This window comes from Lissotriton vulgaris, chromosome 5 (genome assembly GCF_964263255.1).
Source record: "Lissotriton vulgaris chromosome 5, aLisVul1.2, whole genome shotgun sequence".
Taxonomy (NCBI): domain Eukaryota; kingdom Metazoa; phylum Chordata; class Amphibia; order Caudata; family Salamandridae; genus Lissotriton; species Lissotriton vulgaris.
Genome location: NC_141693.1, coordinates 1,066,864,878 through 1,066,891,945, shown reverse-complemented (window position 1 = coordinate 1,066,891,945; position 27,068 = coordinate 1,066,864,878). Strand labels below are relative to the sequence as shown.

Sequence of the window (27,068 nt, the reverse complement as noted above, 5' to 3'; positions counted from 1 at the left end):
TGGTTTGGATATTTCCCTACCAAGGAACTATATTGATGTCACTTATGCTGGCCACATCAACTTCCATCATTCTAAATAAATACAAAGAAAACGAGAACTTACAGATACACTTTGCAAGATCTCCAATCAGATTACTATAAGTTGTATGAATGTAGTATATCAGGTAATAACTTGCATTCCTCTGTTGTCAGGCATTAACATGTCAAATATTTCAAATGCACTCACTACATTTTTCCACGTCTATTGCAAACATGGCTTTATTTCACTTCTAAAAATTAAATGAGATGTATAGACCATTTGCGTTGTGAAGATTATGAGATGACAGTAATTGATTATGAAAAGGAATAGTGGAGCAATATCCATTCAGTTTACAGGATCATACATAAAACAAAGTATTTCAACCTAGCACCATCAGGATTAAAGTGAAAATATGCAACATCCAATGGAGGGACATGGATAGATGTAAGAGGCTTAATCATAGCACTGCTCTCTCTAAAGACCATAGTCAAGCACATCAGGAGTCTCATCGGAAGCCCATAGTGCAAAGAAACCTTTCGAGGTTTCTGCACCTAAGGAGGTCGTCTTCACAGCTGGATCCTGCTTCATCAGTTCAATCCAGGAATTGATCTTTGGGGCACCATTCAGACCACTGTGAAGGCAAGTAAAAAGAAAAGAATGTAAAAGGGGCTGAAAGTGTACAGGTGAAAAGTGCTCCTGCTAAATCAATGGTTACAAACATTCTTTGTAACTGTGCATTTTGCTTTTTAAGGGTGTCCAATGCGTTCGCATTATTATGCAAACATTATGGGAACATTATGTGAACATATGCAAAATTAGTAGATATATAGTTCCATCACTAAGCATTATATCTTAGCGTAAAAAGTGTTTGAGCATCGATTTTGACACAAGGATGCATTCCTTGCTACAAAATAGCATGAAAAACATAATTACAGTGAACAACCCCTGCTCATGTTAGGGTTGTTTGCCTTCCCCTGTATACTTCTGCATACTTACATTATGTGGCATAATTTCATCAATTTCATGTAACAAGCGTAACATCTAAATCCTGAAGTAACACAAATTATGCAGGTGTAATTTAAATTTTGCCTGGACCTACATTTAATGAGAATATAGACTCCAATCAGTACTATATTAACCAGGTTTTTCAGTGCCCAGCCAGGCCTGAAGTTTTATTTCAAGTATAAACAATTTTAAAAGACCAAAAGGGAGGTCTAATGCGAAAGTTGTACAAGCCTGTACCAATCCAAAGTACACTCGAAAGGAATTCGAGGGTAAGAAAGTAAGCAAAGAAAAGAGGGTAAAGAATATCAGGCAAAAAGAACATGGGAGCCAATTGTCCCTTGCATCAATAGTGTATTCGCAAAGCAAGTTCAGACAAACAATTCATGTAACAGTGTCAACACAATGGGTAAGTTACAGAACTGAGAAAAGTGTCGACGACGTTTCGATCCCCAGCTTTACAGAAATGGGAGAAAAAAGAGAAAAGAAATTCTGTTTAAATACATCACTTGTTACAGGTACAATGCACATAGTGTTCACATAAGTCATGCCAAGGTGTTCATGTTGATTCCATTTACAGGTATTCCAATCTCATGCTTTTCGAGAGGGTGCAAGGAGTTTTAGGCTAAAACCGACTCGATTTCTTACACCGTGAAACTTTTGACACTATCGATCTCAGAATTTCCTTTCTCTTTTTTCTCCCATTTCTGTAAATCTTCATTTCCAACAGGTTTTTTACAAAAAGCACATAAAGGCAATATATTGTTTTAGTCCTGATGATGATCCCAGTTCATTAGGAGCCGGGGATCGAAACGTCGTCGACACTTTTCTCAGTTCTGTAACTTACCCATTGTGTTGACACTGTTACATGAATTGTTTGTCTGAACTTGCTTTGCGAATACGCTATTGATGCAAGGGACAATTGGCTCCCATGTTCTTTTTGCCTGATATTCTTTACCCTCTTTTCTTTGCTTACTTTCTTACCCTCGAATTCCTTTCGAGTGTACTTTGGATTGGTACAGGCTTGTACCCTATCAACTTTCGCATTAGACCTCCCTTTTGGTCTTTTAAAATTGTTTATACTTGAAATAAAACTTCAGGCCCGGCTGGACACTGAAAAACCTGGTTAATATAGTACTGATTGGAGTCTATATTTTCATTTGTTGCTGTGAAAATTTAACCCTATGGACCACTGTTCCTTATAATAGCTGATTGCCCAAGGTCCCTAGGTACTCATTGGGTCCCCCTTGTTTTTGAAAAATCTACATTTAATGAGAAGCACTGCCTACTGTGTCATGAGACCCATTTTTCTGATTACGCTTATTGCGCTCACCTCCTCACAGTACATATTCATTATGTCTGCATCTTCCAAAAGGGTCATAGAACTCTAGGGGTTATATTCACAAGAACGTGTGATAACTACCACAAGAATAGCTTAATGCAACTTGCAACATCGCAACCTATCTCAGGAAAACAACTCAGTGACAACGTGGAATTCACAACACAGTGGTAGCATGTGATAGTCTGCAGAAACCACGACGAATGTCCGCGATACAACCACCTCGAAGGAGACAAAAAACAAACCGCAATACCAAAAAACCTGCGATGGGCCAAAGCGCGATGAGTAAATCAGTGATAAACAGCGCCAGGTCTACAACACACAACTGGCAGGCAGGATAAATCACCATAAAAGTAGAAAAAACACCCAAACACAAACTGACCAACACCCAAGCACCATGTAGGCAGCCAGAGCAGGAGTAGCGGACGAGCGCAACCCCACAAGCACCCTGCAAGACCAGCCCGGGATCTCGAGGACAGGGAAGGGCAAGGACAAGAAGAGGAAGACAAAGTCCAGTCAGCAGGTGAACAGGATCATAGTCATGGAGGCGATGGAACACCATCAACAACTGTTCGTCACCTCCAACGTGTCATTGGGCACCAAAAATGGGATATGGTGGGACATTGTGGACAAGGTGAATGCTGTCGGTGAGCATAAGAGGACAATTGACGAGGTCAAGAGGCAATAGAATGACATCAAGCGGCGGACCAAGGAGAAACTCTCCGCCAACCAGAAGGCAGCAACGCAGACTGGAGGTGGGGGCCCAGTGCCACAGCTCGAGCTGGATGACTTGGGGGAGCTGGTGTCGACAGTCATCAGTGTGGAGCCTGTGGCCGGAGATGGGGGAGCGGACACTGCTCGACATGAAACAACACAACCACAACAGGGTGAGTGACCACCAGGTACTGGGGGGACGGGTGGAGATGGTCACAATGGCACACATGCACAATCAAGCAGAGCACAATGTGCACAACCACAATGACTCTGGGTCCTCGCCCCAGATCCACAGACTTTCACAATGTACAATCCCATGCTGTCTGAATGTCAACATATACCATGCGGCTACATACATGTGGACACATTGTAATACACCATCTCCCCTTCACATCACAGGGGCACCGTCAACACATCCTGCAGAGCAGTCCCAGCCACTCTTCGCTGATGATGAGGAGGACAACACAAGCATCGACACCCAAACCATCCAGGACATCATTGACCTCATCTGCCACTCACCTCCAGGATCAGGGCAGCCCAGCTACATTGAGGAGACCCCACCCACTACCCAAAGCACCCAGCAGGAGGCACCCACAACCCTGGCACTCCCCCAAGACCCCAGGAACAACACATGGCCTTCCAACGCAGTGTGCTGGAGTGCCAGAGGGAGACCGCAGAGCAGGTGTGGTTGGGCTTCGGCATCATGGCAACCAAACTTGATGCCATCCTTGGGTGTGTAGGCCCGATCCATGGTCTCCAACGAGCCCCGACTGACATTGCTGGAGTCATGAAGTAGAGAGAAGAACACCTGCCTGCTCAGAGTGGCTCCAGCGATACCAGCCATGAGCTGGCACACATGCGGAGGCTGATGGCGGCCATGGTGCGGACGGAGTAGGAAAGGATGGCAGGGACTGCTGCACATCATCGGAATGTAGCTGGGATCTACCATGCCCTGCAGATCCTGATCATGGCATTTCTGCCAAAAGGCGTGACGATGATGAATGCTGCTGCCCCCACACCATCCACATCCCCGCCCGCTTGTTTGTCTCTGCCTCCCAGTGTGGCAGGTCTAACCACTCCAGCACATGATCTGTCAGTGGCACGCAGTGAGGCCGACAATCCACCTCTGGCCCCTGATGTGTCAGTGGCACACAGTGCTGTAGCCAGTACAGCAACAGCCACAGGTGGGGCAGAGCATACATCCGGTGACAAAGACGTGGATGTGCCTATGATCAGAAGGACTCAGTGGCATTCATTTCAGCCACCTGGCCTGTTTCAGCTTGGTCCCGCCCATGGGCTCATGACCTTCCACTGACTCCCGATTCACTCAGATGCGCTCACCTTGGACAGCGACATGGACTGCCACATCCTGTTTGATGACTAATGACATGGCGAACAGACTGCCGACTGTACCCTTCCTCTTCCACATGACTTGTCATCCCCGGATGGACTATGGCTGGCACTCCATGGGCCTATATTGTGTAGTGTACTCGGTATTGCCCTGTCCTGCTCCAGCTGCAGAACTGCACTGGATGTGCAATAAACATACAGTGACGCACTGCTGTGTCATATCTTTCATCATTCATGTGTGTATGTGTGGATGAATGTAGGGACAGTGATTTCCCTAGTGTCAATGATGCTCATTCTGTGGGATGCCAGTCAGAGGGTGCTACTTAGCAATTTGTGTAACGGGTCCGGTGGACACCACAACAGGGATACATGCATCAGCCACTGCCTTGTCCGGACATGGACTGAACCACGCCAAGTGCCCACGAGTCATTTCTGCTAGCCCTGCGCTGTTCCAGCGTACTGCAGGCCAGACCACTCAGCTAACGCTCTGACTGAATGGCCTCATTGCAACCTGTCCCAGGCATACTCGCAGGTGGTGTGCAGGTCACTGGTCTATTTGTCAGCATGTCACAGCCACTCCCTGAGGGCAGGTTTGCACCCACACCAAACCCATCTGGCACAGGCGTCACAGGGTTGAACAGGATTTGTGGCACATGCTGCATTGCGGCCGGCACAGGCACCCCACCACAGGACGCTGACTTGGGTTGAACAGGATTTGTGGCACACACTGCATTGCTACTCTCTTTTTTTCTCTCTCTCCCCCTCTCTTCTTCTCTCTATCTCTCTCCCTCTCTCTTCTTCGCTCTCTCTCCTTCGCTCTCTCTCTGTCCTTTGATGTGCGCAGGACACACCTTCTCATAATTTATTTTGTCTTGCAGGCTGTGACCTACGGATTGCATCGAGGGGATCCGCCATGTGTCTTCATTTCATTTCTGTGTTAATTTCAATAAAGTTTAATTGTTGGCTTCAAAAGTGTATGTGTGATGCTCATTTCTGTGACAACACATGCATGTCACCTGTTGTGATTGTGCGGCATCAGGCGGATTATTTCGTACATGTTTAGGTGGCATGTCTTTGATCGTGGGGTGCCAGGGAGGGGTGGTCCTGGGGCTGGTGTTGGTGGGTGTTGTGGCCCTCTTGGGTGTCTGTGCTGCATGTTCAGTTGCTCCATGGCATCTGTTTGTCTTCAGGTGAGGCTGTGGGCTGGGTTCCCTTTTGTGGTGCAGGCAATGGTATGACTTTACACCAGGTCAGAGCAGGTGTTAATTTCCTGCTGCTTACGTGCCTTTTCGCGTGTTTTGTGTTCTTATCGCAGATCTGGCTGGTCGTTGTGAATATTGAGGTGTGATATTTTCGCGATTTTTGGCATGGGAACACCTACTCTGCATCTCATTACCGATTGTTGAAGGGGTCCTCTGTGGCGATGTTTTTTGAGGCCGCTATCGTGGGTAAACTGGTGCTGTGGGCTGTTAGCACCAGCTTGTGAATAAGGAGGTACATTTATCACAACTTTGGCTGCGATAAATTGCTGTTAATTCAGCGATAGCTCCTTGTGAATATGCCCCTAGGTTTCTTTTTTCTCTGCTTCTGATCAAGATTATTAGCCCCTACCCAACATGAACGGCAGATCCCTTCCAGTTCAGTGCAACCACACAAGCTTTAAGGTGTCTAAGGCACTTTTGTCTAAGGCACTTGTGTCTGTGATTTAAAAATCTTTGAGAAGCCACACCTAGAGCTGGTGTGTTACATTACAGACAAGTAAACAGGCAAAATCTACTTTTTACGATTCCAACCATGGCAGAAATTCTCTTTCAAGACGGGCAGCCTGTCACTCCTCAATAAGGGCATGATGTACGAAAGCTTTTTTTTCACTCAGAAAGGAAGATTCACAAAATCACAGGTTTGGTGCCTGCAGAAATCTATATTGCCCTCTTCAAAAGTAACTTCAGGAGTCGAAAAATATTTTCGATTTAATAAGTAACTTTTATGGACATCGCACATTGTGAACTGCAGGGGTGCTAGAGGGGCATTCCCTCCTATTTGTGAGTTGTAATGCACTGTATGAATAGCTTCAATGACTTTAGGGTTGTAAATTATTTTCTATGGGAAAGTTTTACCCTTGGGACAGCTTCACCTTTGGCAATTATGGCAAGCAACCCTGGGGAAGCAGATATTATTGCATGTTTTCTCCATTATAATTCCTTCGAAGTAAACATGTCTTTTTAAAGTAGCCATGTACTTCTAAGGGACTGGGCTACTTTAAAATGCTTACTTGGAAGGAACACAAGTGCAATGATCGAGTTTTGCTGTCTCTTTAATGTCTCCATCTCTGTATTCACAGACATGGGGCCGCAACCGCAAAATGACCCCCGCCTCATTATTATCCATCAGGCAGGAGGCTTTGCAACTTAGTGCAAATGTACATTTTGTGATGTGACTGATTAGTCGATCTGTTGCATCACAAAATGAAGTCCTGTTCAGAAACCAGTGGGAGTACAATTATCAAAACAGAAAGCCCCATATCCTAAAGGTGCAACTGTTCTAAATGGCTGCATAACTTTTAAATATTAAGCTCTCTGTGAGCAATTGCATGTGACTCTTGTAAAACCTATGAGTTTTATCATCATTAATTAAAGTAATCTTACCCCTGGCCACCAAAGAACTCTATTTGTTCAAACCATGGCCACATCATGTAATCGATCATGGACACAAACTCTCCGCCAAAATAAGAAGTCTTTTTGTTTTCAAGAATCTAATATATAAATAAAAACGCAGAATATTACTGTTGGAAAATAGCACAATTAAAACAAAAGAAGAAAAACAATTTGCAACATACGTTGATAAGGAGCCAAGTTCAGGAATACAATCAACAGAAACATATTCAAACACAATCATAGAAAGACTGAAAATTAATAATTCCTGTACTTAATTCCTGAACTCACAAAGCATAAGTATAAATGTGAAAAACAGAGGATCACTATAGATTCATTTTTTTAAAACATAGATATAAGCACGAGACATCTATCTACTTAAGGCAATGTATAACAAAGTATGAAAGACTAACCTGAAAGCACAATATTTCATTAAATCAAACAAAAACCTGTATTTAACAGGATGGTAAATCAAGGGCTCAGTGGCCCCAGACATTAGTCTGATACTCCCCTCTACTTATAATCCCTCCAATTTAACCGATCAGGTTGTGCTGTGAACTTCAGTTTGGCGGCGAGGACACACCCAGATTGATCTTCTAAGACTCAGGAGGTGTAGCTAGTCACAGTCTCCTCATAGAGTTAAGGGGCGGACAGCTCTGCCAGAAATACTCTTACCTGCAGGATATAATTTGTTCATGCATGAACCGCCACCTTGGTCAATAAAAGCAGTAGACAAGCACAGTTTTTAGAATTTTATAAAAAAAAGAGGCTATTTGTTTTACACACTGCACATAAATATTATGTATCAGACTGATGGAAATTATTAAAGTAATCTCAACAGTTATTATACAAAATAAACTACATTGAGCAAAACCGAAAGCATTTTATATTATACATCCCCAAATACCTGCCATAAATGAGTCTTATCCCTAACTGTTGCCTATTGATATACGTTATCAGTCTCATAGTAATTGTATTGGCTGAAGAGTAAGTAATCTCTATATCTTTTGTATGTCAAATAATGTAGCCAACTCTGCATACTTCAGAAAGCTGGGGGGCCGGCGGTCAGCTATTGGCACTCCTGCATTTCACTCAAGCAATAATCTGTGTGTCTTCCCTTCCCAATATCCTGGCTCTTTTTATTTCCCTTACTGGCTTACTCCAATAAACCTCTAAGGAGAGGGAGGTGAGAGTGTGCAACCACTCAGATTTGCATTTTAACTACCAAACAATGTATCTGCCAGAGGTATGTTTGAAAAGAAAGCAACTTTACACAATGTTGCGTCCTTGCAAGATTGTTCCATGTGAAGCCAGATGGTCTTGAAGTAATAAACACTCTGCAGACAGCAAAATGGAAGAAATTGCTCCATTGCTATCAGTTATTTTTGTTAGTGAAGTTAGCCTGCTACTAAAATATTATGACAATCTTACAGTCTTTCAGTTTAGCATCACCAGTCAGAAAATTAGTTTTTTAAGCTCTGAGCCTATATATATATATATATATATATATATATATATATATATATATATATATATATATATATATATATATATATATATATATATATATATATATATATATATATATATATATATATATATATATATATATATATATATATGCACTAGTGCCTCTCATGTTTAGCACGCAATTATCCCTCATTTGTATGTAGCACTTATGTATTACAAGGTAGGTTCTGCAACATACATCAGTGCTCCCTTATGTAATTCTAGTCATCAAGTATCTAATTTCCCTTTAGGAAACACACACATGCAATATAAGTCTTGAAGAGATACAGATTCTTCTTAGCTCAAAGAGAACATAAAAATCACTATTAAACCAATGAATAATGGTGGTGAGATAGCGGCCCAGGATACTATATTCAACATCAATGAAATACATTGAAAACTAAGTAACCAAGAGCATTATTAGAAGTTAGTGAGAAATCCCCTTACAGAAGTACAAGTTTGAATTTTGGAACTGACCTCTAAAGCAAAAGAAATAGGCTTTTTACTTAAAAACAGGATCACTAGAACACCTGTTCTCTTTCTTTTATGTAAGGTACACAAAAACATCTTCAATCATCACCACAATCCCGTTATATTGTGTTTTGAATCTGTTCTTGAACAACTGAGTCGCTATGTTGACTTCTTTATTAAATGCTTTGTTCCCCAGACAAAGACAGGTGAGTGATCGTTCTCCTGTGATTAGTATCATTGAAGACTTGCATTTTGAAGTCAACTCTGAGCTGCTGGTAACACAAACCTATCACAGGCTGAAGACTTAGGAGTATAGGTAAAATCTTGAACACCAGACAAGCATCCTTCCTCATAATTTCACTTTGGAAATTGCCCTTACAAACGTTTTTTTTAGTTGACAGTCAATATTACCTTCAACATAAGTTTACTTTTGTGAGAGCAATTCTTTCTCCTAATTTAATCTTTTTGTAGATGATTTTGAATCTCAATATGTCATTTCCAGCAACAATAATAACAAGTTTCCCCCATGGTCAAATCTTAGTTTCTTATTATGGCATTGCTCTTAACAGTTGTACAAATAGCTTACAATTTAGTACAGGGACACCAGTGTGTTTCTTCTTATTTAGTTGTATTTTATTACTTTTTTTGAAAAAAGATTTATCAAAGTGTTATTAAAACAATTTTTTTCTTTTTTTTGGGATCTTTTACAAAATTTGAACATCAATTCATCAATATATATAGTCATACAGTTCGTCTAAATAAGTGCAAAAATTCATGTTATACTAATAACAGTCTATACAGTATTTACTCTGTGATTTTAGCGAGCTGAGTAAAAGACTAACAATTACCCTGTCTCACACATCAACTTTCATACACACCACTCATTCATCCAGTATCACAATCATACACGTTCTAAAACAATTTCTAAGGTTGAGGCAACCCGGAACGTCGGTGTTTTAGTTGCACGCCAGGTCTGTTACACACAAGATCCCAAAAAAAAGAAAAAAATTGTTTTAATAACACTTTGATAAATCTTTTTTCAAAAAAAGTAATAAAATACAACTAAATAAGAAGAAACACACTGGTGTCCCTGTACTAAATTGTAAGCTATTTGTACAACTGTTAAGAGCAATGCCATAATAAGAAACTAAGATTTGACCATGGGGGAAACTTGTTATTTTTGTGTATATGCGTAGTCCCCTCTTTTCCCTGGTCATATAAGTAAACTTTAGAGGGGGTCCCAAATTATATGGTAACATTTCCAGCAACAATTCCTTCTAAGATAATATTTGGTTTCAGGCTAACTGTTGTAGTGTAGTTCCTATATTCCCAATAGGCTCTGCGCATTGGAATAAAATATGCTGTAGTTTAGACGTAGCCCTGAGGTCGACTAGTTCTCTACCGAATATATTAAACTTAATAGTGAGTGCCAGCTAGCCCAGAGGTCACTAGAAACTTTCTCGAATTCACAAGAAGGGATTAGTTTCTGACAACCAGATAAACATGACAACTTTGTTTCCCAAGAATAAGAAATCAAATCCCAAGAGTTGCGGAAACAATAGATAACTATTTTACTCAGTCAATCGTGCATGCTTCGTTACACCAGAGGTGCTGAGAAAATGGAGAGACGGGCGTTTTCAATAAAAGTATTTATTGAACAGTCTTCTTTCTCAAGCATAAGAAATGTACTGCTACAATCGTAACACTTGTTATAAAGTACAGGGTATATAATACGAACAGTATTATAAAGTAGTAATGTAAAAGCATGATATGGTTTCTAAGCCATAAATTGCCTTAAAACATATAAAATACATACAGTAATAAAATAATGACTAAAAGTATTCAACTGGTGCTTCTAAAATACGCCTACCCCGGTGTACCTAACCTAAGTCTAGTACAAGGGAAGAAGTAAGTGAGAAGTAGCTTAAGTTTAGTAGTTCTCTGCCAGGAATCTATTCCCAGAATTCTCTATAAGGTCTAATCAGCTCCGTACCTTGGTTTTAGAATGAAGGAGGTCTTATATCTCTCTCTCAGGACTCGATTTCCCAGATACCCGCAAGGGTAGCCTGGAAACACTGGAGCTGGATTTCTCGGCAGGAGAAAAGACAGAGTCTCTCAGTGCGTCAGCTGGAGGGTCGGCTTCCTTCGGCACTTGCTTCTGCAGGGCGTCGGGCAAGTAGATAGTCGATCTGCTCCAAACCACCGTGTGTTTGTCTGGGCAAACCTAGGCATATTTATACTTTAAAACTGCCGAGTTTGACGCATGATTGGACTTAATAACGTCACTCAAAGGCTAGATTCTTTGAAAACTCCAGGATTTCTTGGAGAACTCAGTATTCAAGCAGGGTGAAGTCCCTAGCCGCTGGAGGCGAGTTTTTCCAAGAAATGGTTGTTGATTCTCGGAACTTAGTGGAAGTAGCCTTGCCGTATTTGGGCTGTAAGGCTTAGGCAAATATGGAGGTGATCTCTATGCCTATATAAGGATATAATAAAGTATACCTATATAAGGGCATGAATCAGGAAAACTTACACTAGGGTCCTAGATGCATTTACAACACTGTACTTCATGAACTATTAGTAGTAATACAATAGTAAAACTCACACTACAAAACACTATTCATTAACTTCCATGAGGAGACCTTCGTCTATCCTATCTTTTCTATGCATAGATCTCCATTCAGATTCCAGAGATGTCCACACATGTAAGTCTATGTCTTAGTCGTAAATGTGAGTGGGCCAAGGGGCAGTGGCTGGAAAATGGGGGATGCACACTACACAGTGGAAGGGATTAAGAGAGGAGTATAGAGGTGGGAGAGGGCTATGGAGGGGATTAGGAAGGGAAAAACACTCATCCACAAAAGAGTATGCCCCTTTCTATGCACCAACTGCACTTCTAAAACTACTGCAGCCGAAAAGGTCTCAAAACATTAGGAAAGGTATTCCATGTAAGACCTGGAGTAAGTCCAGCACTTCTTATGGTCAACCAATGATACTGCTGCACTCTTCCCTACAAATAATGGACACAAAGGGGCCCATTAGGATGGCGGGCGGATTGCCCCCGCCAGGCTGGTGGTAGCCACCGCCGGCCTGGTGGGGGCAATCCGTGCAACATCCTCTCCTGAATTCCGCCCCGCCATATTAGAATGGCGGGGGGACCGTGGCGGACAGAAAGACCGTCCGCTGCTTTTCTGCCCAGTCGCCTTGCGGCCGGGCGGAAAAGGATTAATATGGTTACGGTGTCTAATAGACACCGCCAGCAATATTAGGATGGGCCAAATCGGATGCCTTTCCGTGGCGGCAGCCATGCGGTCTTCACTCTGGGTACCCCCCTTCATTTGCATAAACAAAGCGGCAGGCACCGCGCGGTGCCTGCCGCTTTGTTTATGCAAATGCTTTAATGCATTTTTAGCATTGGGGCGGGCGGTGCTGAGAGCACCGCCCACCACAATGCTAAAAATGCAGGATGTGCCCGCCACCGTGGCAGGCACATCCTAATAACCCCCACGGGACCCCCGCCCTCATGGCGGGCGGTCCCAATCCCCGCTAGGACGACGGGTGGACAAAGTCCGCCCGTCATCCTAACAGGTCCCGAAGACTTAAAATAAAAACCACAGGAAATAATTTTTAAATAAAGTAACTTTTTTTTTACTTAAATACATTTTACCTAATGTTAACAATTATAAATTGTTGCAATACATTTTCTAAAATGTAAAATTAAGTCTAAATTAATATATTATAAGACAAATAAAACTAAAAAAGATAAATTTTTATATGTATACTTTTTAGGAATTTTTCAAACATATAACATAAAATAAACATTTTTCTATAGGTGCAATACTTTTTTAATTAATCTTTAAATAAATAGTTATACATTAATACATTATATATACATTTCTTTCCTTCTAAATACTTTTAAAATAGCTTTGTAACCTTTTTATTTGTTCTATGTTTCTGACATATCTAAAATTATTCTACATTAAAATGTGTTAATAAAATTTTCTATTACATTTTTCAAACTTGAAACATTCCCACATTTCCATATGCTTTACGAAAGGTAAACATCCACCCTAGTAAAACCATAAAGTATTCAATTCCACCTTTCTATAAAGTCTAATAACCCTTACTACCCTGTAATATTATGTTTGGTTGAACCATAAAAGACCCTACTACCTCTTAATTCTACCCTTCCCTGAACCATAAAAACCTCATACTATCCTTTAATACAGACCTTCCCCATACTACTCCTTAATATACGCATTTTGGGAAACCTAAAACTTCCTTACTATTCTTAAGTCTATCCTTTCGTTAAATTAAAACACATCTTATTATGCTTAAACCTTACCCTTCCTTGAACCTAAAAACAGCTTACTTCCCCTTATTGGTCCCTTTCTGAACACTGAAACCCATTACGACCCCTTAACTCCACCCATCGCTAAACAAAACCAACCTACATACCCTTTTATGTTACCAATGCCTGAATGCTTCCCTTTCCTGACTTTTAAAAAATGCCTTAGTATTTCCCCTAGCCCTTCGCAACCTCCCTGTAAATGCTCCTCCGTACTGTAGCAGGAGGATGACCCATGCCCCTGCTCCCAGAAATACTTATCTTTGCTCTGAAGGCACAACATTTAAAAAAAATGTGTATTCACAACCTTTTTTTTAATTCTGTTTTTTCAGTACACAACATTTTCGACATAACTTTCGTTCAGTCTACTTTTTCGTTCCCCACAATAGTTTTACTGCAAACCACAGACATGATTTGGACTGCCACTAAAGAAGCCCTATCTGAGCTTGTGCCATGGCAAAATAATCCTCAAAATAACTTCCGATTTTCATATACTAGTAAGAACTATTTTCACGCCTTTATAAAACACTTCTCATGTAATCTTCTAAAAAACAAATACACTACTGAAATATCATAGCTAGCACCCATGAGACATGGTCTTCCTTTTGGACAATTCCTTGGGTTTAGCCGTAATTTCAGATTTAAAGAGCATTATTTTACCCGAAGCCAGGTCAGTGATAGAAAGTTTGTCAGGTGAAGAGTTACCCTACCCTCCTAAGTTGGTGAAGAGAGACATGGAAAGGGTCTGGTTTTCTCTGAGAGAAAACCTCATGACACCAGGCCACGAACATAACACTGGGAAACTTGCCTCTGTCACAACTTTTTGCCCAGAGACAAATAAGATTGTAATTATCATAAAGAAGCTTTAGAATGTTCTAAAGGCTGGAAGACTTGCACTAAAACTCCATTTGGGTTGTGTCATACATTCTGATGGCTGTAGCACCACTGGTAAAAACTCTACTTCATGAACTCAGGGCCTACTTCATGTGTTAAGGCATTTCAAGTGCGGCAGACAAACTTTTCAAATACAACGAGGTGACACAGGATCTAAAGGTGTTTTAGATTTCAACACCTCTTTAGTGATCTATTGCATCTGGAGTCCTTGTAACTTTATTTATTTCAGACAAACTGCCCAACTAGTCAAGATGAATATAGGCTAGGGCAGGAGCAGGATTTGATTCAAGGTTGCCACTGTCCTTCTCGTACCACATGAAAACAGAAAGGACTTAATGAAGTCGACAATCACAGGCAAGTGGGACATGTTGTTGTAGCTACATCATCAAGAGGCGGCGATGTGCAGGAGATCCTTTATGGTCAAGAATGCAAATTGATCCATTGGTTTAAGTCTGTTGAAGAAGGATTGACCTTCATAAAGAGCTATTAATAATAACAAGTTGGAGACCTTCCTTATGATTCTTCTGTCTCTGTGAATTATACACTCTCCTAGTCACTACCAAGGACACATTGCTGGAACTATGGTAGACTGTCCCTCTGTTGAGACAAAGACTGATGATGTATATCAAATATTGCATTTCCCCATTACAAATAGAATCATAAAGAATAGTGAGCATTTACGTTTGTTTTCCATTTTTCATTTTCTATTGTGTGCACCTTCTAAATTTACTCCTACATTTAGAGTTCTCTAGTAGTTTGTGAATTCTAAGCTACCATTACTTACATCTGGCATCAACAATTATAAGGGAACAATATAACAAGCTGTGCCTTTTCTGACATAAAGAGTGCTCAAGGACGGAGGAGGAGCCATATCCATCATGGCTGCTTGGAGCTTCTGCTCCCTTGAAGCCCCACGTTTAACAACCATGCGCAGCGCTTCAACTCCTCCTAACCAATTGATTGAGCCATCTCCTGACATTAGGAGTTTGGCTGCGTCTGCTGTACTGACAGCCGTTCAACCCGGATGCTGCAATGTCGGGATATCAGCTAAAGTCTCGCCCGGCGATATTGACTCAAGATGTCGCCTGTGATGGAACAGACCCGCGTTTAGTAGTATCGGAGCAGAGACTGCATCATGGGGAGCCGTTCCATGGAACCCATTCCTGATTCGCGGCATAATCGGGTTCTACACTACCCGCTTCCCTGGTGGACGCCCGCAGCTGCAATTGAGCAGTTACACAGTAGGCACAGCCCTGAACATTGATCCTACTCACAACACGATCCTGACATATGGCGAGCCTCCATCAGCCCATGTTCGCTGGTGTGGCCCGTCCACTTCGTATGAAAAACATCCCTCGGCCGCAGCAGGCAGGCTGGATAGTTTGCTCGGAGCCCAGAGGCACTTGTTGCAGAAGATCGAGGTGAGCGGCCCCCCCAGCGTGAGGCAAAATGGCGGCTCCCACCGCGCTGCCCACCGTAATGGGAGATGTGTCCCCGTGTGCTTACAGGGTCTGCGCTATGCCTTGAGCGCCTTGTGACGCTGGGGAGATCTAGTGTCCTTTTTAATTAACTAATGGGAGTTTGGCCCTTTCCTCCCTGTAAAGTGCTGTTGTTCTCGGCACACTCACAGTGTGGATAAGGGTCCCAGGATGCCTGACCCCAACATGGCCGACATTGGTGACTCTTGTTCCCCCTTACTGAACTTTTACTTACTCAACCCTACCAGGACTGGGACTGACCTCAAGAGCATGTCTGAAATTCTTTCGGACCATGGCTCCCCCGCACTATTCTGGCTTCCTCCCTCCTCCTCCCCGCCCGCCTGTCGGCCTCCCCAATACTGATCCAAAGCGGCCAGTGGCTAGTGGGAACTTACTGTGCGAACTCCAGCAGCACTGCCCTGGCACCTGTGGACTCCTCCACTCCGACCTGACAGCAGAGCCCGTTCTCTTCCCACAGTGGCCAGTGGAAAAGCGAACCTTACTCTGCCTCCGACGCCCCCTGGTGCAGGGGGGGGGGGTCAGGAGCCCTGGTCTTGGCGGTGGAAAACTGCATGCTCCCCCCCCTGCAACTGCAAGCTCCTTGTGAGCCCGGCTGGCATCATTCTGTACACAGTGGGTGCCTCCCTTGGCTGAGCCTGTGGGCACAGCCTGACATCACGGCGGGAAACGCAGCCTCCTTGTCTGGACACAACCGTGAGGTAGCAGGCACTCCCCCCAGCGCGGCAGAGGCTGTCAGCAGAGGCAGTCGGTGTTGATGCAGGAAACCACATCTGTCCAGCGCTGCCAGAGCCGCTAGTCATCTCCCTAGTCATCTCCCTAGTGCGGCGAAGTGCTGCCAACGCAGTCACATCAGATCACAGTTACATCATAGTCACAACGCGGCCGGAGCTGTGACTCACGACTTACGACACTAGCAATACTAGCGCTAGCACAGCGTGGTGGTGTGACAACCATTGCCTTGAGTCAGCAGGAGCCACGAGGCATCTCTTTAACGCAGCTCCAATCGTAAAACCACTTGCACGCGGCAGGCAGGAGCCGCAAGGCAGAAATCAGTCAAAGCCTCACACAGCAAGGTCAGTTGAATAGCTCAACAGCTTAACAACTAACAGGATACCAGCCCCAATAGTTCAATCACCTAATCTTTTTTATTTTTATTTTTAACTCTTAACTTCCAACTCTAACCACCTGTAACTACATCACTCTCCCTTTTCACAAACCCAGTGCACTCACAACCATGAGGACAAGAAACTCAAACCTGGTCCAACACCAAGAGAAGCCTCGCCCCCACAAATCAGCAAGGAGGCAAAAGGCAAAGTTGCTCTAACCCCAGGAAGAGGGAGCTCCAAACCAGGGTCAGGCCCCAAGGAGGACCAGCAAATAGGAGACTTACTAGCAGTTTCAGAACCCGCAACCCCATCAGGAAAGGCTCCCAGTCCAGATGAACCTTTGGCCAACAGGACCAGTCTCAGCACTACAAAGAGAACAACTGGTACAGACGGCAACAGAGATATAAGAGAATTCCTGCACCACACAGCACCTGCACCTATTGAACCTAGGGGGGCAGCGTGTCCACCATGCATACCACGCACGGGAAAAATCACCAGAGTAATCAGCACGCTAACAGATGCTGAAAGATCGATAGGACCCCACTCACCCAGGCATTCAGCCATTCCACTTTTGCCAGAAATAATCACTTTTCGAGGGGACAGAATACCAGAAATATCAGAAACAAATATGGTACCAGCCATGCCCATCTACAATAACCCACTCAGCTCAGCCCCTCAAAAACTAGGGGACTCACAATCGAGCCCCGCAGCAAAGGGAATCAATGAAGCCAATGGAGCCAACAGAACCAAAGCACACCAAATTAGTGAAATAATACAAACACCAGAAAAGAATTCCTTAAATCTCAGCGGGTTCGCACAAGATAACGACTCTTGGATCCTCAGTCCTCGAAATGGGGGAGCGGAAAAAGAACAGAAGCCCCCATTAATAGGAAATCACTTAGCACTAATCAACGAAGCCATGATTTCAATGGCAAACGCGACAATAATGCACACAGACAAACTTGACGCTTAAATAAACATCCTACAAACAGTTGCTGGCCTGATTTCTGGGATAGACTCCAAACTGGAACATCTGAACTCACTAATACACAGAGCCCAGGGTAATACCACTTCAACAGTCAAACCAGAGAGGTGCGGTTGCGGCCCCATATTGCTCAATCTAGAAAAACGTCCTGACATAATGAACACGCTAATCGACAACTTTAACCACTTGGCTGCTAAGGGGTTTTCCCCCTCTTGCGCTGATTTATTGAAAACCCCATTATACATGACGAGTTATCCTTGTCATCAGCGCAGGTCAACCAGTGCATCATGACGAGTTACCCTTGTCATTAGCATTGAAGAGGTTAAGAATGAAGTTAGCAGGCAACGGAACAACTCACACTCTCAAGGCCTAAGCAAGTACCCTTCTGGCGGAACTATCAAGCTGGGTCAGCACTGAAGGCCTTTTGCCCTTCTTCCAAACAGGGTTTAGACCTGGGGCATCAACGGTGGACAACATAACTGCCCTCTCATATCTAGTCCAACAAGCAGTGTCTCACAGAAGCCTCCCTCTCTTCGCTTGTTTTATTGACTACTCTGCAGCGTTCGATGGTGTAGATCGTTCCACCCTCTGGCAGAAGCTGGCACGCTGGAACATTAACCCAGCTCTATTAAAAGCAATTCAATCACTGTATCTAAGAACGTGGGTCAGAATTAAACTCTCGTGCGATTCTGCTACAGAGAAAATCGAAACAGACCGCGGCTTAAAGCAAGGGTGAATCTTAGCCCCATTGCTGTTCAATTTATACACAGCAGACATTGGCCAAACTTTGACTGGAGCCACTCTAGCAACACGTAGGATTGTGGGCACTAAGATCCATCTAATGCAATACGCTGACGACCTGGTACTCCTAGATCACACCAAAATAAGCTTACAAAAAGCACTCATGGCTCTGGCAACTTACAATGTTCAAAATAAGCTGGTGGCCAACCCATCCAAATCCAAAATAGTAATTTTCGTGCATTACCCCCAAAAAAACTAGCAAAATGGAGGCTCGGCCAGCTGACTCTGGACTGCACACAGCATTACAACTACTTGGGAATTCTGGTTTAGCGAAACAGGCTGCCCAGGAGTCCATCTTCACAAAATTCAAACCAAAGGGAAAAGCATAACTTACTCCCTCTGCAAGCTACACACCACTCTCCATAGCCCCACAACAACAGCCATTCAAAGAGTTTTGAGGGCAAAATGAATGCCATCCCTTAATTACGCACAACAGGCGTTTCCAGGAAAACTAGCTAAAGACCTAGAAAAAATCCACTGTACTGCACATAAAAAGCTATTCCATCTACCTGCCTGCACCAGGAACACTCTAGTATGATTAGAATTGAATTTGACCCAACAAAAACTGGAAGAGATGGCTTCTCTGAGTAAATACTTCGACCTCTCAACAGCGGCACAAGAGAATACAAGGAAGGCAGTTTTAAAAAGTATCTTTTTGGAACGTGGCAACCCTTGGTCAGCCACCCTCGTCGTGGCCACAGACCATCTGAAATTAGCACTAGAGAACTGAGACCCTGAGATAATCAAGTACTCTGCCATCAAAAGTATAATAAAAAAGAAAGCCTGTCTTTGCTCTCGCACCTTGGACTTGGAATCGCTGGCAAAAAGAGGCTTTCACGAGTCCCAAAGCTTCCCACATACAAAGCACAATCCTAAACTTCACCTCACACAGGCCGTGGGTCGAGAAGCCTTACACAGGGTTTTAGCCTTCAGACTACACCCCCTACCCCTCAAAGAATTATACACCACCGAGTCGACAAGAACGGCGATCATGGAGTGCCAGCTCTGCAAATATAAACGTGAGTCTTTGGCCCACCTCCTACTTTGCTGCCCGGCCCTGCGCTTCGCTCGCAGACTTTATCTTAGGCCCATCTTGTTACTACTGGGTACCCGAACTGCAAAGGAGGGAGTCCATCTACTGTATACACTGAACATAGTGAAACAGATGGCTATGTTTGGTAAATTCGTCCAACAGACCCGCATGAAGCTGATGTCCACTCCCTGCTAAGCGACCAGATAAGCATCTGCGACGAGGTCACATAAAATCTTGTACCATTCGATTAGCTCAACTGGAGCACACACAGCCACTGCCTAAGCTCAAAAAAATAAATAAGTAAATAACCTATGCTGGTCTGAAAGACTATGGACCTTTAGCCTCTCAGATTTTAACTACACAGACTTTCTTTTAAAATGTTTATCCCTTTAAAAAATGTCGCGTTTTTTTGTATCTTGCTTTTAATGTAATGGTTTTGAGTAACCAAGCAATAAATCATTTGTTCATTCATTCATACTCTAATTATGGTAACATTGATTTATCTACCATTGGCATCTTTGATTACTTATAAGTACCTAGTAAATTGCACTACATGTGCCCAGGGCTTAGAAATGTAATGCTACTAGTGGGCATGCAGCACTGATGGTGCCACCCAATTAGGTAGCACTTTAAGCATGGCTCAGGCCTGCCAATGCAGAGCTTCCTTGTGCAGTTTTAAACTGCCATTTCGACCTGGCAAGTTAAACTACTTGCAAGGCCCACACCTTCATTTTTATTACAAATAGGTAACACCTAAGGTACGCCCTTGACAGCCTAAGGGAAGGGTGCAATGTATTTAAAAAGTAGGACATGTACTTTTTCGTTTAACATGTGCTGGTAGTGAAATACTCTTAAATTAGTTTTTAACTACTGAAATGCCTATCTCTACCATAGGATAACACTGGGGCAGCCTTATGGTATTTATACCTGTGTGACTCCTGTATCCGACCCGTACTTCATAGTAATCGGTCGGAACTTTCGGGTTTACCCTGGTCCTGCTTGACCTCAAGTTACCCCTATGCGCTATTTGTTTTTAAGCACTATTTTGCAGTTTAACCTTTAAACATTCCTAACTCAAGTTCAGCTTATTGGATTTTTTAACATTTGGTTTTGTTTTACTCCTAAAAATAGTCTTTTTTTGTATTTTCACTGTTACTGTAATTAAAGTGTAGCACAAATAATTTAGACGTTGCCTCTTAAGGTAAGCCTGCCTGATATGTGCCCAGCTACCAGAGGATGAGCACCAGTTATTTTTTGCTGTATATCTGACTTACCCTGACTAGGATTGTGGTTCCTGCTTGGACAGGATGCATACTCCGCCAACCAGAAACCCAATTTCTAACATATTTCAGGAAGTAACACTGCCAATCCTATCTTAATGGTATAACATCTTGTGTAACTTATATTTGTAGCTGCCCTCTACTGCCAATGTGCTCTTAAACTTTATCTTAAGTGTTTTTTTAATAGCCCATACATTTCCTAAATTCCTGTTCTATAATTCAATACATTTTTAAAAATCGTTTTCACTATAATTTGGTTTCCCCTCGAGGTGCTTTGTTTTCATTCCCATGCTGCTTCCCGCACTGCTTTAGTCTGTTGTTGCAGAGCCATTTTTGTTAAATAGGCCTACAGTTGCAGCAGACATCAGATGCCTTGTACCTAGGCTTTCAACTATTTGTGTGCCTTGGTTGACACTTCTGCTTTCTAATTTGGGTAAGTCTACACTTTTAAGTAATTGCTCCATTTTGTGGATATATGTTTGGTACACCATTCACCAGTTTTTCCATCATTATGCAGTGCAATTCAAGACTAAGTTGCAAATTAATTTCTGGTGAGTTGTTCTTCAGTTTTAACTAACCTTCGGTGGAATTCTCCTTTCCACTTCATTTTTCACTGCTCCCTACACCAGATATTGTCCTCATGATGACTTGGGATCTAATCTATAGGACTGAAACCCTGACACCTTAGCAAACAGACATTGTCTTTCCTAATTTATTGGCAGGTTATAGTGAGTAATTACAATTGAAAGCCCAGTTTTCTTATCCGAGACAAGGCCAATTGACTTTGTATATACACACACGCCATTCCCTTGTATTGTGTGATCACTGGGGCATAGAGTGCCAGATTCGCCATCCAGCTAAATACATTGGTCCATGTTTGAGTTCTTAAATATTTTGCTTTCAGGGTAGTCTTATATTCCTCGACATTGATTGTTGAAGGGAATTAAAGTTACTCATAAGAGTGTGTGTGTGTGTGTTTTTTAATGATGTGTCCATAGTGAGTCAATATTTTCTCCTACACGTATGGGCACAGGTTCCTATTAGGTATATTGAATTGTCGTTCCCTATTACTATCTCACAAAGCATCAGGGTATCATAGGCAGAACCAGGAATATGTTTGACATTTGTTTTTTAGGTGAGGGAATCCAAAGTCGAGCCACCCTCTTTGTATTACTAAGAAGCGAGACACAACTGCACATAGTTAGCAATACCAAACAAACGGTAAGAGGAATCAGCATTTCTTCATTCTGTTGACACTGGCGTAGCACTCCACTGCATGGCTGCTATTCTGTTCAATAATGCTCATCAAAGTCTATGCCCTCCCCTCTCTCTGAATATGTGAACCAACTTGTAGGTCTGTAAGTATTTATGCATGTATGAATGTGTTTTTGCAGCATAAACCTAGCCGAAAGAAAGGACAATGAATAGGGTCAAGGGCACAAATGCAGCCTTGGGCCCCCTCCCAGTACATTGCCTTTTTCAGTGAAAACATCTCCTCAGTGGAGAGGACTGCTGCTTTTACCAGGTTACACCCCAAACATATTTTCCTTCCACTCCTTCTGCGTGGCAGTGATAAATGAAACTAGATGTTCATTGTGTTTGTTGTGTTGAACATTAAACATCAGGGGCCATCAGCGAAGAAGAGGAGTGAGACAACTGGCACCTGTTTTTAGGACTGGGGATCAGGAAAACTGAAAGAAAAGAAGACACGAGTTTCTCAGAACAAAGGGGATGGGATAAGCCCAGATGTAAAGCAGATCCTGTAGAGTGATGTGGTGTGAAGAATGAAGGAAATGGTACCCAAGAGTAAGACTGGTCCTTCATGATGCCCACAAGAAGTAGAGTCACCGTGAGTATCAGGAGTACAGTAACCCGCAGTTGAGCATTCTGCTAGGGAGACTTCACACCAAGACTGTGCCAGGTAAAAAAAAAACATACCTGTAAGTAGATGCTGAGAATGGAATGGGATGAAAATGAATAAGAGTGAGTTGTGAACGGCTGGGGCATGGATTTGAAGAAGTGGATCAGAGACCCCTCAGTGCAGGGCAGAGTTTGGAGCCTTACTCAATATCTTGTTGGCAAGTAGAGGGTGAAGGCATCCAAAACTAATCTTAATAAACGTGGAGAAGGTGAGAGGCAGACGATAAGGTGCTTGCTATCAAGGATACAGGGGTCTGGCAGTGGAATTTTAGGTGATGGAGAGGTAAAGACCTAAAGCTATTCTTCTAGTAAATGCATTTTAGAGATCTGTCCCTCATAGGTTTCAAATATCTGCCCAGTTACCATAATTTACATACAATATTTTGCATGTGATACACTTACGTTCAACAGTTGTCACCTGATAGGAATACCATGTTGTTTTAACTGAACCAGTGGATCTATTTTATTTTAGTTTGCCACCATACATTTTACTCCTGTTGTTTTGAGCTTGGCTGATATTACATATTCTGAAGCCTCTTGTCTGTTGTATCGTATTGGATTGGTGTGATATGATAGCTTATCAATGCAGTAACACTTTCTTTGCCAGATTGCCACGAGCAAACTAGTTGCCTAAGTGTTCTTCCTGAGGATGCATTATATTTTTTCAACATCTGCAATATGTCCTAGGTCTTCCTGAATGGTTTGCAATTTTTCTGTTGGCTTTGAATGTATTGTTGGGTTGGGGTTGCAACTGGTTGGTTTGGAGTGTGTTCCTTTGTATGTGCCTTGAACCGAAAGCTCATTGACACTGCTATTCCCATTGCAAATACCAACTGTGGCTGGCTGAATAGGCACAATATGTGGAGTCTGCAAAGACAGAGAGACGTGGAATATTTTCGGGAGAGACAGGATCTGAGTGGGTGCATTAAAGGTTGACTAGCACAAGGACGGGGTGAGCACAGGAGGGTAGAGAAGTGGATTTTGTTGAGGAGAGCAAGAAAGGTGCATGACATAAGAAGAGGGATGTCCTAGATACTGGAATTGCTTGCTATTGTTGATGGGATGAAGGGTACTAAATAGTTATGCAGAATCAGATTTGAGGGAAGAGACAAGTGTTTGAAATTGCAAGGATATGGATAAAGACGAGGGAGGTTGGAGGCAATTTTCATCAACTTTAAAGTTTCACGATTATTTGACATTTGCAAACATGAGATTTCAGTTGGGATAAAAGGTGTAAATGGCAAGTGTGATACAGTGGTGAGCACAGGGTATGTGGTTGTGCCAAAGGTGTAGGCAGGGGGTAAAGTATTGAAGGTGGAGTGGAGAAAACCATAATACGAAGTACATTAGTCAGCGTGTAGAGGATTGGGATAGGAAGGGATAAAGCAAAGTGCCTTGAACCTGTTTGAAACAAAGGAAGGCAGAGATCTGACGATGCATTTAAATCAGGAAGAAATGGGCCTCGACAAAGTCCCTTCTATGTCCACCCCGCTCCATCCTGGATGGCACCGTTTCTGTTTTGAACTCATTGTCAGCTGCACTTTCCTACCTAAACAATGTCTTCCTCTGCCTTCTCCAGCTCAATGGATGCAATTTTCAAGAAATCAGCATGATTGTAAGTGACTTAGTCTCCATGACCTTATTCTAATGCTTAAAAACTATAAAATCTACACTAAACCAAATCGAGGAGTTGAAGCGGACTCACCAACAACCAATCCTACCTGCATATGCTAACTCCATGACTTTCATCTTTTACTCTAACTTTCTTGTACTTTCATCAAGAACTCCATGCTACACCTGACAATCCTGTCTCAACACTGCTGATGGGGGTCTCGGGTAAATGCAAAGTGATCCATACAAAGAGATTCCAGTTTTGCCCTGTTTCTTAGATATAAATAGCTTTTTGACTCTCAAATAGGAAGGGGACATCTACTTTATACCCCTTCCATTTGTGACTCAGAAAGAGTAGCAAAAACCATTGTGTGAGTAGAAAATATTATTATACATTTCACACAGGTATTTTTTGTAACAAATACTGTGTTTGAGAATCGCTTGGTTTTGCGAAACCGCAAAATATGTATGCACTTCTGGATCTTATTCATATCAAGCATAGGGACACTTAAGCCACATGTGCCTCACAGGTGGTTTTGAGCATTTGCAGGAGTATAGCCAAGAAGTAAAATTATGTTGCCCCTTTCAATTTCCCTTACTGAACAGCACACCCACCATGCAAATACACAAAAACAAAATAAATAATTAAAGGAAAAATATGTTTGAGGAAAACATTTGAAGAAGCGAGCACTGAAATGCAATCAAAAATAACGTTAAAATGTATTTTGTCAGAGGTGCACAACAACCTATGTATCCTTGTCAATGCATAGACCACTTCTAGAGAGAATGACTGTGGGAAGGGCCATAACCTGCTCTTCTCCCAAACAGGAACAGGAAAATATGGTTCTCCTAGGAGAAACAAAACATGTAATGCTTTTCAGTGCTATTTCACAATGGTCCTGTAATTCCTTAAACTCATAGAGGCACAGATGGACACCACCAATGGTAATGTTGGACTTGGGAGGAGGGTGCCAGGCCATGTCCATGCTGAGATGGAGGGAAAATAGCAGACTTCACGCCCAGAGTGGTATTAGTGGTTAGGCCTGGCTCCTCTATGGAAACAGAGGAAAGAGTAGACACGACATACAAGCAGCATCCTGGGGCTTCTGAACTTGGTATACTGTCCACTGTATACTGTTCGGCAAAAAGTTCCCTTGGGAAGAAATTCCCTGGAATTTCTGCTGCTGGCAGATTGGCACCTTCATATGCAGGAGCAAGGGTGTAGGGCCTAAATTAAGAGGATTTTTTGTAGTCTTTATAATTGAATGAAAGCATAATTGAAAAAGGCTGTTGGTGTGGTAAAAGTGAGACAGTACACAAAACAGCCAGGAGGATCTTTCCTGCAAATATGTTGGAAAGCCAGAGTTCATTTGTGATTTAAGTGATAGTTCCTCATCAAGAACGTTCGAGGATTTAACCACAGCAGTAAGTATAAGAGGAGCCCTAACACCTAAAGGTGAAATGGTCTGTGCCTAACATTTGTGTTCACCTCTAAGCATTAGTCTCGAGGTAGCAGATTCCCTTGATAATCATAGGGTCAGTCCCATCTTTGCCACCACATATATAACCAACTGAAATTCCATTCCTGGATCCAGAGGGTCCCGTTTTCAGTGGTGCATCCGGATTCTCTCTGTGTAGACCTCATAGAGAGTATTTTGATTGTTGCTACTCTCTCTATATGGGTGAGGAACAAAGGTTTGTCCTGTTTCTCTGTTAGAATCGGATTAATAAATCCAAGATTAGAAATATCCCCCTTTGCTTTAGTTCTCATTCTACTTTTTCTCAGCTGCTACTGAACTTTTCCTGTGTGCATAGGTTATTTCTAACATTCCTTTGGGAAGTGGAGATAAAATGTCAGGTTTTAGTTGACCTCCCTTTAAGTGAGCTCCTCTGTAACCCCTCTCCCTATTTACCAATGATCTTAAAGAGGTCCAATAATCAGGGTGTGAATTTTGTTTATGACCCTATGAGGATGTAGCCTTACGGCTAGAGCGGTCAACGTCGACGCTGGGGAACCAGGTTCAAGTATCGTTAACCATGCTCAACATCCCGTGATACTGGGCAAATCACTTAATCTCCCTGTGCCTAACAAAAATGAATGCGTCCATCAGTAACGAAACTGGCGCTGTGTAAAGCGCTCTGATACCCGATGTCTCGGGTCTAGTTTGCGCTATATAAAACTCTAAACAAAAATAATAATAAGATAGAGAGAAATGTAGAGGTTAACCTTATTTTATGCCCAATGTAGGAAGTAGGAGGAGCCAGACAGTCTAAGTTAGCATGACATTTTTAGTCTGCCTTTACTTTTACTAAATGTTTATTTTAAAATGTTTATTTTATGTAATGTACTATGTGTGAGAATGAAGGTACCTTAGAAGCGAGATATGGGAGGTTTTCATATAAAAATGGATGGATTCCAAGCATGCCTTAAAAGGGAAATGTCCCTAACGAGTAGAGAAAGAAGTTGTAATACTCGAATTCTGCAAGTGATAGCCACCTTGATAATCTTGATGAGCTGCAAGTTTGGTCACTTCTTTATT

At 42.5% G+C, this 27,068-nt stretch overlaps 1 protein-coding gene across 1 annotated transcript in view; it reads right to left on the bottom strand.

Annotated features, from left to right (window-relative positions):
- Positions 1-239: 239 nt before the first annotated feature.
- LOC147712020 (glutathione S-transferase omega-1-like) overlaps positions 240-27,068 on the bottom strand; it is a 169,862-nt gene continuing 143,033 nt past the window's right edge. The window contains exons 5-6 of the mRNA XM_086922752.1: positions 7,069-7,175; positions 240-649 (exon numbers count right to left, since the gene is read on the bottom strand). Of these exons, the coding sequence (XP_086778878.1) occupies positions 493-649; positions 7,069-7,175 (264 nt within the window). The 3' untranslated portion in view covers positions 240-492. The remainder of the gene's footprint in view (positions 650-7,068; positions 7,176-27,068) is intronic.